Here is a 12578-nt window from a genome sequence, read left to right as displayed (position 1 = left end):
GATGGCCCATGTACATTTTAATTAGTGTCAGAAATATGTGATTTGTTATAATGAAAGATATCAACAATAACAACAATAACAATAATTATTATTATTTTAATTATAATTATTTAAAATATACTACTACTACTACTACTACTAATATATTATATTATGCTATTATTCAACAAATTTTATAAGATATTTTTTTCTCATGAATAATTTAGAGTTCAGATTAATTTTTATTATGCCCAAATATGGCACCAACAATACAAAGCTGAAATATTTTCATACAAATGCTTGATTCGCACACAGTACAGAATCACTGCGTCATCTGGAGAGAACACTGGCAGTACTGGCTATCTGTACCCGACTAGGCGTGTTCCGGATATGACGCAAGACGCGCCGCATTTAAACTTGTTTTCATTATCACGGAAGTGTGACAGGAGCGTTTCTACTTGAAAAGTGCAGCAGTAATCCTTATCGTAAATAAACATTTATTTGTTTAGTTCACTTCGCATTTTAACACTCTTAAATCATAACGTTACTGTATCTTACTACGACTTTATTAGCTTTGGGGCTCTTTGGCTCATGTTCATTTGTTCATGTTGTGAACAAATTTCAGACCTTTCTTGTATTCTCAGCGTGGTTAGAGTTAAACAGTAGTCCAGCAATGGCAGCGAAGGGGGCCAAAGAGACTCTTGTGAATAGACTGGGCTTTAAAAGCAACAGCAGCTCAAAGTCAGTGGAAATGGAGATGGAGAAACTGAAGAGAGAAAATCACCTGTTGAAGAAAAGTCTGGAGGAAATGAAGAGAAATGGAAAACATCAGCACACACATTCAGACTCTGATAGAGCCAAACTTCTCGAGGTGAGTTCTTGATTTTACACCTGAAATCTGATGGAGCCTCTTTCAAAAAATGACAAGAAATATGATTTCAAATCATGAAGCTCTCTCTCTCTTCTCTCTCCTCTCTCCTCTCTCTTCTCTCTTCTCTCTCTCTCTCTCTCTCTCTCTCTCTCTCTCTCTCTCTCTTCTCTCTCTCTCTCTCCTCTCTCTCTCTCTCTCTCTCTCTCTCTCTCTCTCTCTCTCTCTCTCTCTCTCTCTCTTCTCTCTCCTCTCTCTCTCTCTCTCTCTCTCTCTCTCTCTCTCTCTCTCTCTCTCTCTCTCTCTCTCTCTCTCTCTTCTCTCTCTCTCTCTCTCTCTCTCTCTCTCTCTCTCTCTCTCTCTCTCTCTCTCTCTCTCTCTCTCTCTCTCTCTCTCTCTCTCTCTCTCTCCTCTCTCTCTCTCTCTCTCCTCTCCCTTCTCTCTCCTCTCCCTTCTCTCTCTTCTCTTTCTCTCTCTCTCTTCTCTCTCTCTCTCTCTCTCTCTCTCTCTCTCTCTCTCTCTCTCTCTCTCTCTCTCTCTCTCTCTCTCTCTCTCTCTCTCTCTCTCTCTCCTCTCTCTCTCTTCTCTCTCTCTCTCCTCTCTCTCTCTCTCTCTCTCTCTCTCTCTCTCTCTCTCTCTCTCTCTCTCTCTCTCTCTCTCTCTCTCTCTCTCTCTCTCTCTCTCTCCTCTCTTCTCTCTCCTCTCTCTCTCTCTCTCTCCTCTCTCTTCTCCTCTCTCTCTCGCTCTCCTCTCTCTCTCTCCTCTCCTCTCTCTCTCTTCTCTCCCTCCTCTCTTCTCTCTCTCTTCTCTCAATTCAGTTCAATTCAAATGAGCTTTATTGGCATAACAAATTGTACATTGTATTGCCAAAGCATTTAGAATAAAAAAGATTATATACTTTCAGTGGTGTGTGAGTTTGTGTGAATTCACGTGTCTTTGTGTGAATAAATGGGCGCTCTTCCCTCTTTTTGTGGCAGGAATTGATGTACTTTGCTGCTAGTGAAATGCAGTCTCTTTGTTTACCAAGTAAATATTGAGCTTGTGCATCATTCTTCAACTTTTTGAAGTTGGGACGAATAATTTCAAATTTGGGAAAGAAGTGTTTTCGAATTTCATTGTAATTAGGGCAGGTGGTTAAGAAGTGCAGCTCTGTTTCTATTTCTCCTTGGCTACAGTACAGGCATAACCTGCTCTCTCTGGGCATCCAGCTCTGTCTGTATCTGCCCTTCTTTATAGTCAGGCTGTGGTCGCTCAGTCTGTACCTCCTCATGTTTTCCTCAGTTTGTGGTCTCTGACTGTGCTCAGGTATTCTGATGTCGCGTAATCTCTGTTTAGGGCCAAATAACATTGTAGTTTGCTTTGTTTTTGTGTTGTTTCATTCCAATAAGTTAGATAGTTTTCTTTTTGTGCATTAATCATTTGGTTGGGCTGGATTCTATGGATGAGGGTGTCAGTGTCCTGAGGCTGATTAGTGTTAGTCATGTTAGTCATGTTAGTCTGTTTGTGGAGCCTCAGGACCAGCTGAATGAGGGGACTCTTCTCAGCGTTCACTTCATGGTTTTTAAGGGCTTTAAAATGATAACAGTTGGGGTCACTCAATTTTAGATGTTCCCAAAATTTAATGGTTCTTTTCTCAATGTGGATTAATAGAGGGTATTGGCCTAATTCTGCCCTACATGCATTATTAGGTGTGTTTCGCTTTTACAAAACTCTGTATGCAGGGCTTCAATCGGATTTTTGTCCCATTTGTCAAATTCGTGATTTAGGAGAGGACCCCAAACTTCGCTGTCATATAGTGCAATAGGTTCTATGACTGATTGGAATATTTTGAGCCAGATTCTAATTGGTATTTCAAATTGGATAGATTTTTTAATGGCGTAGAAAGCCCTTCTTGCTTTCTCTTTCAGTTCATTCACGGCCAAGTTGAGGTTTCCGTTTGCACTGAATTTCAAACAAGGTATGTGTAGTTTGTGGCATGATCAATTTTGATCATACCAAGGGTGAAACTGTATTTCTTTCCCTGACATCTGGGTCTTTTCTGGTAGGTTCGAACTTTAGTTTTAGTTGGGTTAATCGTCAGGGCCCAAGTCTGACAGAACTGATACAGGATGTCCAGGTTCTGCTGTAGACCTTCTTCTGTTGGAGACAGCAGGACCAGATCATCTGCATACAGGAGGAACTTTATAGTGGAGTCATGTAGTGTGAGGCCAGGAGCTGCTGATTGTTCTAGTAGTTTCGCCAATTCATTAATGTATATATTGAAGAGGGTCGGTGATAGTGGGCAGCCCTGTCTCACACCTCGCCCTTGAGTGAAGAACTCCATTTGTTTATTGCCAATTTTGATTGCACAGTTATTGTTTGAATACATCGTTTTTATGATGTTGTATGTTTTGCCCCCTATACCAATTTCTGAAAGTTTAGACAGTAGACCTTGGTGCCAAATTGAATCAAAGGCCTTCTGGAAATCTACAAAGCAGGCAAATATTTTGGTTTTGTTTTGGTTGATGTGTTTATCAATCAGGTTATTTAGGGTGAAGATATGGTCTGATGTTCTAAAATTTGGTAAGAATCCAATTTGACTTTTGCTTAAGGCATTGTGTTCGGTAAGGAAGTGAACGAGTCTTGTGTTGATGATACTGCAGAACATCATCCCCAGATTCCTGCTCACACAGATGCCTCTGTAATGGTTTGGATTTAATTTGTCTCCACTTTTGAAAATGGGCATTATGAGTCCTCTATTCCAGGTGTCAGGGAAATGACCAACACTCAGAACCAAGTTGAACAGTTTTAGTAAGGCCAATCTTAGTTTGTTCTCTGTGTTCTTCAGCATTTCATTGAGGATGCCATCTGGTCCATTTGCTTTTTTGATTTTTAGGGCCTGGATTTTATCAATCAGTTCATTTTCTGTGATGGGGTAGTCTAATGGGTTTTGGTATTTACCAATTGTATGTTCCATATTGATCATTTTTTCATATATTTGGGTTTGTTCTGGGTTCATTTTTATTTCGCTATAAAGTTGTTCAAAGTGATTTTTCCAGGTGTCTCCATTTTGTATGGCTGTTTGTTCATGTTGTTTTTTATTCAGGGAATTCCAATTGTCCCAGAATTTGTTTTTAGCTGATTTTGCATGCACTGTTCTCTCTTTTTTTTCTGAGTGTATTTTTATACTGTTTAAGTTCCTCACAATATTGATGGCGCAAATCTGCATCGTTTGGTTGTCTGTGTCTTTCATTTGATAATTGTCTTAATTTTTTCCTCATTGTTTTACAGTCTAGATCAAACCATTTTTCATTCTCTTGTTTGGTTTTATGGTTTTTCTTAGAGGATTTGAGGTTAGATAAAGTTGCCAAATAATCAAATATATAATTTATGTTCTCCACGGCCAGATTTACACCATCTCCATCATGAGGATAAACTCTGTCGAGGAAGTTGTCTCTAAGTGAGCATACTTTTGGATGGTCCATTGCTGTCACATACAGGTGCATCTCAATAAATTAGAATGTCGTGGAAAAGTTCATTTATTTCAGTAATTCAACTCAAATTGTGAAACTCGTGTATTAAATAAATTCAATGCACACAGACTGAAGTAGTTTAAGTCTTTGGTTCTTTTAATTGTGATGAGTTTGGCTCACATTTAACAAAAACCCACCAATTCACTATCTCAAAAAATTAGAATACATCATAAGACCAATAAAAAAAACATTTTTAGTGAATTGTTGGCCTTCTGGAAAGTATGTTCATTTACTGTATATGTACTCAATACTTGGTAGGGGCTCCTTTTGCTTTAATTACTGCCTCAATTCGGCGTGGCATGGAGTTGATCAGTTTGTGGCACTGCTGAGGTGGTATGGAAGCCCAGGTTTCTTTGACAGTGGCCTTCAGCTCATCTGCATTTTTTGGTCTCTTGTTTCTCATTTTCCTCTTGACAATACCCCATAGATTCTCTATGGGGTTCAGGTCTGGTGAGTTTGCTGGCCAGTCAAGCACACCAATACCATGGTCATTTAACCAACTTTTGGTGCTTTTGGCAGTGTGGGCAGGTGCCAAATCCTGCTGGAAAATGAAATCAGCATCTTTAAAAAGCTGGTCAGCAGAAGGAAGCATGAAGTGCTCCAAAATTTCTTGGTAAACGGGTGCAGTGACTTTGGTTTTCAAAAAACACAATGGACCAACACCAGCAGATGACATTGCACCCCAAATCATCACAGACTGTGGAAACTTAACACTGGACTTCAAGCAACTTGGGCTATGAGCTTCTCCACCCTTCCTCCAGACTCTAGGACCTTGGTTTCCAAATGAAATACAAAACTTGCTCTCATCTGAAAAGAGGACTTTGGACCACTGGGCAACAGTCCAGTTCTTCTTCTCCTTAGCCCAGGTAAGACGCCTCTGACGTTGTCTGTGGTTCAGGAGTGGCTTAACAAGAGGAATACGACAACTGTAGCCAAATTCCTTGACACGTCTGTGTGTGGTGACTCTTGATGCCTTGACCCCAGCCTCAGTCCATTCCTTGTGAAGTTCACCCAAATTCTTGAATCGATTTTGCTTGACAATCCTCATAAGGCTGCGGTTCTCTCGGTTGGTTGTGCATCTTTTTCTTCCACACCTTTTCCTTCCACTCAACTTTCTGTTAACATGCTTGGATCCAGCACTCTGTGAACAGCCAGCTTCTTTGGCAATGAATGTTTGTGGCTTACCCTCCTTGTGAAGGGTGTCAATGATTGTCTTCTGGACAACTGTCAGATCAGCAGTCTTCCCCATGATTGTGTAGCCTAGTGAACCAAACTGAGAGACCATTTTGAAGGCTCAGAAAACCTTTGCAGGTGTTTTGAGTTGATTAGCTGATTGGCATGTCACCATATTCTAATTTTTTGAGATAGTGAATTGGTGGGTTTTTGTTAAATGTGAGCCAAAATCATCACAATTAAAAGAACCAAAGACTTAAACTACTTCAGTCTGTGTGCATTGAATTTATTTAATACACGAGTTTCACAATTTGAGTTGAATTACTGAAATAAATGAACTTTTCCACGACATTCTAATTTATTGAGATGCATCTGTATTTTTCTGTGCTGTTTTGCGCCCATCTGTATTTCTCTCTAATGTTGTATAGCTTACTGGGCTGTGAATTTATGTTCACATGTTTTGTCCTTTTTAGATAAATCGTAATTTGGCTGTGATCTGACAGGGGTGTTAGTGGTTTGACCGTGAATGCTCTGAAAGAGAATAGATCTAAATCTGTGATCATGTAATCTACTGTTGAGGAACCATGAATTGAACTGTAGGTGTACCTTCCCAGAGAATCCCCTCTCACCCTGCCGTTGACGAGGTACAGACCGAGGCTTTGACAGAGCTCAATCAGAAGCTTCCCATTTTTATTCACTTGGGCATCAGAATTATACCTTGGGAAGTTTACAGTGTTACTCTCTCTCTCTCTTCTCTCTTCTCAATTCAGTTCAATTGAAGTTGCTTTATTGGCATTTTTTTGTATTGCCAAAGCATTTAAAACATCTTAGAAAACAGAGGATCAATTATGTATCAAGTTAACTTTAACTAATTAACTATATAAACTGAATTAAATATTATCTACATTCATGTGTAATGAGGGGTTTGCGGTGTGAGTGGGGGGTTACATTTTGTCAGTTGGGGTGCAGTTATTTAATTGTGGAAATATTTTTCACTCAGCTCTTGGAATTTTAGGGCTTTTTAATGGTATGTGTTTCTGGATTTTGATGGCTCTTTTTTGGATGTTTAAGAGAGGGTATTTGCCTAATTCTGCCCTGCATCCGTTGTTTGGTGTTTTTCTTTGAACTTTGAGTATTCTTTTGCAAAATTCTGAATGTAGAGCTTCAGTGGGATGTTTTTCCCAATTTACAAAGTCAGATTGTATAGGTGGACCCCACACTTCACTGCCATATAATGCAATTGGTTCAATTATTGATTTGAAAAGTTTGAGCCAGATTTGAATTGGAATGTCAATTTTAATTGATCTTTTAATGGCATAGAAAGCCCTTTGAGCTTTCTTTTTGAGTTCATTCACAGCCAAAGTAAAGTTACCCATTGGAGTGATTTTCAGGCCGAGGTAAGTGTATGTTTTTGTGGTTTCAGTGGTTCTGTGTGATAGTGTGAATGTGTGTGTTAGTCCCTGAGATCTGGAACATTTCCGGAAAATCATAACTTTAGTTTTTTGGTGGTTGACTGTCAGGGCCCAGGACTGACAGTAACCCGCCAGCAGATTCAGGCTGTCCTGCAGCCCCTCTTTAGTGGGCGACAGGAGAACCAGGTCATCTGCATAGAGGAGACACTTTATTTCTGTGTCATGTAGAGTGAGACCTTGAATGGGAGAATGTTCTAGTTTATTAGCCAGTTGGTTGATGTAAATGTTGAAGAGGGTGGGGCTTAAACTGCAGCCCTGTCTCACTCCACGCCTCTGGAGAAAAAAATCTGTTCTGTTGTTTCCAATTTTAACAGCACACTGACTGGCTGTGTACATTGATTTGATCAAATCATAGAATTTTCCCCCTACACCGCTGTCAATAAGTTTGAGGTATAATCCTTCATGCCAGAATGAATCGAATGCTTTCTTGAAGTCTACAAAACAAGCGGAAATTTGGCTTTTATTTTGATGTACATATTTATCAATTAGTGTCTGTAGGGTGAAAATGTGGTCAGATGTGTGACATTTTGGTATGAATCCAATTTGACATTTACTCAAGGCATTGTGCTTCATAAGGATGTTTAAAAGTCTGGTGTGTAAAATGCTGCAGAAAACTTTCCCCAGGTTACTGTTCACACAGATGCCTCTTCTCTCTAAAACAAAACTAGACAAGAAACTAAGGATGGATGTGTGTTCATTTCATAGTTTGTGGCATTTGTTAATGTGATCGGACACTAAGGGTGAAGTGGGTCCTTCACAAGTAAGATTTTCATTGTCTCTCTCTTTCTCTCTCTCTGTCTTTGTCTCTCTGTGTGTGTGTACTATAGAGAGAGATCTATAGACATATCAAAACAGATGTTTTCTATTTTTTCCTTCAATACCTTTTTCTCTATGGCCAATAAAAATGATGACTGCTAATATAATAACTCTACAGTTTTGCCTGCTTTTTAAAAACAAAACAGAGTTCACACTAGATATTCACTTTTTAAAATTCAACTGTGTCGTAGAGGATTTTGGCTCTGGAAACGCTGAGGGAGAAGAACTCTCAGCAGCTGCTGGGGAAAGACCAGGAGATCTCGAGCCTCAGACAGCAGCTGCAAGCTGTGCACGGGGAAGTGGTGTCCTCACTGCAGAACCAGCTGGAGCAGAAACAACAGGAGGCAGAGCAGAGAGAGACACAGTTTCAGGCACTCTCGAAGGAGACGGAAGACCTGAAAAACAAGTATTGTGCCGTTTCTGAGAGGTGTGATGGACTCGAGAAACAAAAGGCTGATTTGCAGGTACAGACCTTTTACATGACATTAGAACGTTTAACATTTTTTTATTAATTTCAGAAGTGTATTTTTAGGAATTTTGTTATTGAAAGTTTCTGATTGAAGTGATAATAAAATAAAAAAAATAATTAATAATTTTATAATAATCAAAAAATAATTTTGTTCTAAACCTGCATGATAGGCTTTCTTCTGTGGAACACAAAATAAGTTTAGCAGAATGTCTGAGCTACTCTCTTCCATACAATGAAAATGAATGGGGACCAGGAAGCCATAAAACAGCTTTGTGTATGGAACAGACTGAAATTTAAATCATTATTCATTGAAACTCTTGCTTTACAGCCATGGTCACCATTCACTTTCATTGTATTGAAAAGAGCAGCTTGCACAAACCCATTTGTGTTCCACGGGTTTCAAAAATACATGAGTAAATGAGAGATTTCTTTTTGGATGAGCTGTTCCTTTAAAGGAATATTCCGGGTTCATTACAAGTTAAGCTCAATCAACAGCATGTGGTAATTTCGACGTATCCCTCGTCTTTAAAAAATCAAAAATCGAGGTTACAGTGAGACACTTACAATGGAAGTGAATGGGGACAATTTTTGAAAGGTTTGAAGGCAATAATTTTATTAAAGCGCTTACATTAATTCTTGTGATAAAACTAATGTATTATTTGAGCTTTTAAGTAGTTTAAAAAAGGGTTTTAGGGTTTGTTGACTACATTGTCATGGCTACGAAGTTGTAAAATTGGCTATGACTTACACAGAAAAGGTTATTAAGCGATTTTATCACACTAAAATCATGTTAACATGCATATTTTTTGTCTTGTGGCTATACTTTTGAAACAGTGTTTATTGTAACATTTACAAATTGGCCCCATACACTTCCATTGTAAGTGCCTCACTGTAACCCAGATTTTTGCTTTTTTTTTTAAAGAAAAGGAGGGGCAAGTCAAAATTACTTTTTGTGGTAATCAGTATTATGCTGTCGATTGAGCTTAACTTGTATTGAACCCGGAATATTCCTTTAATATTATTTACCCTCTCGCCATTCATGTGTATGTTCACTCTTGCAACACCATCTACAGGAAAAACATCTTTCCTTATGAGCAAATTTACTTCTGGGCCTATGAAAAATTAGTGCATTTTTTAAGTGTTTGACATTTCCTGCCATTCAGAAACTGTGTTTTTCCAAGCAAATGAATGCATGGTGTGGTTCACACACTAGATGGCACTATTTCATCAAACACAATTACCGGTGGCTTTTTTTCTTGAAGTCACCTAACTACGGTAGTCTCGAATTATATTATTATGATAAATTATAATTAAGCTCATTCACTGATACTTATACAGCTTTCAGATATACTCATATTGGCATTAAAATTAAATCTATGGGCCTTAACTTCGTGCTGTGACCTCAAGGTAGCCTTTGCAAATGATGCTAGCAATTCATCCTGTTAAGAGATATCTTAACCTTCTGGAAAAAGTTGACAGGCTTATGGTGGTAGGCCCATTGATTGGAGGGAGTTTAGTATCAGCCGAAGTCTTACTACAGATCAGCTCAGGGTTTCTAATTTCCTGTGAAATTTGAAAGGTAGGTAGGTAGGTACAGTTGTAGTCAGAAGTTTACATGCACTTAGGTTTAAGTAATTAAAACTAATTTTTTAACCATTCCACAGATTTCATATTAGCAAACTATAGTTTTGACAAGTCGTTTAGGACATCTTCTTTGTGCATGATGTGAATAATTTTTCCAACAATTGTTTACAGACATATTGTTTCACTTTTAATTGACAATATCACTACTCCAGTGGGTCAGAAGTTTACATACACTAAGTTAACTGTGCCTTAAAGCAGCTTGGAAAATTCCAGAAAATGATGTCAAGCCTTTACGCAATTAGCCAATTAGCTTTCAATAAGCTAATTGGAGTCAACTGTGTATGTATTTTAAGGCCTACCTTCAAACCCAGTGCCTCTTTGCTTGACATCATGGGAAAATCAAAAGAAATCAGCCAAGACCTCAGAAAAAAAAGTCTGGATCATCCTTGGGAGCAATTTCCAAACGCCTGAAGGTACCACGTTCATCTGTACAAACAATAGTATGCAATTATAAACACCATGGGACCACGCAGCTATCATACCGCTCAGGAAGGAGATGCATTCTGTCTCCTAGAGATGAACGTAGTTTGGTGTGAAAAGTGCAAATCAATCCCAGAACAACAGCAAAGGATCTTGTGAAGATGCTGGAGGAAACAGGTAGACAAGTATCTATATCCACAGTTAAACGAGTCCTATATTGACATAACCTGAAAGGCTGCTCAGCAAGGAAGAAGCCACTGCTCCAAAACCACCATAAAAAAGCCAGACTACAGTTTGCAAGTGCACATGGGGACAAAGATCTTGGAGAAATGTCCTCTGGTCTGATGAAACAAAAATTTAATTGTATGGCCATAATGGTGATCGTTATGTTTGGAGTAAAAAGGGTGAGGCTTGCAAGCCGAAGAACACCATCCCAACCGTGAAGCATGGGGGTGGCAGCACCATGCTGTGGGGGTGCTTTGCTGCAGGAGGGACTGGTGCACTTCACAAAATAGATGGTATCATGAGGAAGGAAAATGGTGTGGATATATTGAAGCAAAATCTCAAGACATCAGCCAGGAAGTTAAAACTCGGTCACATATGGGTCTTCCAAATGGACAATGACCCCAAGCATACCTCCAGAGTTGTGGCAAAATGGCTTAAGGACAACAAAGTCAAGTTATTGGAGTGGCCATCACAAAGCCCTGACCTCAATCCGATAGAAAGTTTGTGGGCAGAACTGAAAAAGTGTGTGTGAACAAGGAGGCCTACAAACCTGATTCAGTTACACCAGTTCTGTCTGGAGGAATGAGCCAAAATTCCATCAACTTATTGTTAGAAGCTTGTGTAAGGCTACCCAAAAAGTTTGACCCAAGTTAAACAATTTAAAGGCAATGCTGCCAAATACTAACAAAGTGTATATACACTTCTGACCCACTGGGAATGTGATGAAAAAATAAAAGCTGAAATAAATAATTCTCTCTACTATTATTCTGACATTTCACATTCTTAAAATGAAGTAGTGATCCTAACTGACCTAAGACAGGGAATGCTTTCTACGATTAAATGTCAGGAATTGTGAAAAACTGAGTTTAAATGTATTTTGCTTAGGTCTATGTAAACTTCTGAATTCAACTGTAGGTAGGTAAAAATATTAGGGATGCACCGATCCGATACCTGGATCGGTATCGTCTCTGATACTGACGTATTTAAACGGATCGGGTTTCGGTCCGACGAGCCCAATCCAAATCCGATACTGTGTGTTAGTCATGTTTGTTACTGTCAAGCTCAAAAAATGACATAAAAGAACCATTAAAACACAATTAAAGTAGTTCATATGACTCGGGCATTGTATTCAAAGCCACTTGAAGATGTGCAATAGCTCTGTGAATCACAAAAGTCTGTTTAATAAGTAAATATATAAAATGCACGTGCAGCTCCAGCGCGTTATTGAATGGCACTGCTCTGTTTACACACACGTGTGCCTATTATTAGCCTTCACGCGGTGTGCAATATTTGAGCACTGCTCACGAACAACATCTCAGATGTAGATGCTCAATAGTTCGGTTCACTTATAATATGAATTTAGAATGGCACTGGAGGTGCGTTTTTACCAGAATTTGAATAAGAAGCGAATTAAACTACTGTGAACTTGTCTACAAACAGACACATACAGGACTTCCTGGAGAGTTCAGAATGTCAAAATAAAAGCGTGAGGGTTTAAAAGTTAAAGGTGTCACTGAGGCAGAGATATGACCTCAGTAGCAGGGTTTATTGAACAGATGACTGAAACAGTGATGTAAACATTGTGAGTAAATCCAGTTGAGCAGAGTGGCAAACAGCAGGTGAGTAATATCCAGACAGGGTATAGACAGGATGAACCGATAACTCACAACAGTCTTATGATACTTGCAGGCAATAATGAAGACACAGGTATGTTTGACATAGTAGAAAGGTGTGGAGTCTCAGAGATACTATCGATGAGAACAGACAAAGAGTGTGTGTGAAAGCGGGGTATATATGCAGTCCTTGATTAGCCACTAATGATATGCAGGTGCATGTAATCAGATCTCAGGGGAGAGTGAGCTCTGTGATGGCAGTGAGGAAGAAAAAGAGAGCGAGAGAGACCTGTGGATCCGTGACAAAAGGTGCATGATTGAGATATATTACTATTATAATATATTATTATTATCATTTGTTTACAAATGATAATAATATTTAAGTTG

The 12578-nt window shown here is 39.0% G+C and overlaps 1 protein-coding gene across 1 annotated transcript in view; it reads left to right on the top strand.

The window, feature by feature from the left end:
- Positions 1–398: 398 nt before the first annotated feature.
- cep55l (centrosomal protein 55 like) overlaps positions 399–12578 on the top strand; it is a 29820-nt gene continuing 17640 nt past the window's right edge. Inside the window, exons 1-2 of the mRNA XM_051667821.1 lie at positions 399–850; positions 8012–8284. Coding sequence (XP_051523781.1) covers positions 653–850; positions 8012–8284 — 471 coding nt within the window. The 5' untranslated portion in view covers positions 399–652. The remainder of the gene's footprint in view (positions 851–8011; positions 8285–12578) is intronic.

Source organism: Myxocyprinus asiaticus, chromosome 32, assembly GCF_019703515.2.
Source record: "Myxocyprinus asiaticus isolate MX2 ecotype Aquarium Trade chromosome 32, UBuf_Myxa_2, whole genome shotgun sequence".
NCBI classification, from domain to species: Eukaryota; Metazoa; Chordata; class Actinopteri; order Cypriniformes; family Catostomidae; genus Myxocyprinus; species Myxocyprinus asiaticus.
Note: the sequence above shows the minus strand (reverse complement) of the source record. Positions and strands in the feature narration are given on the sequence as shown.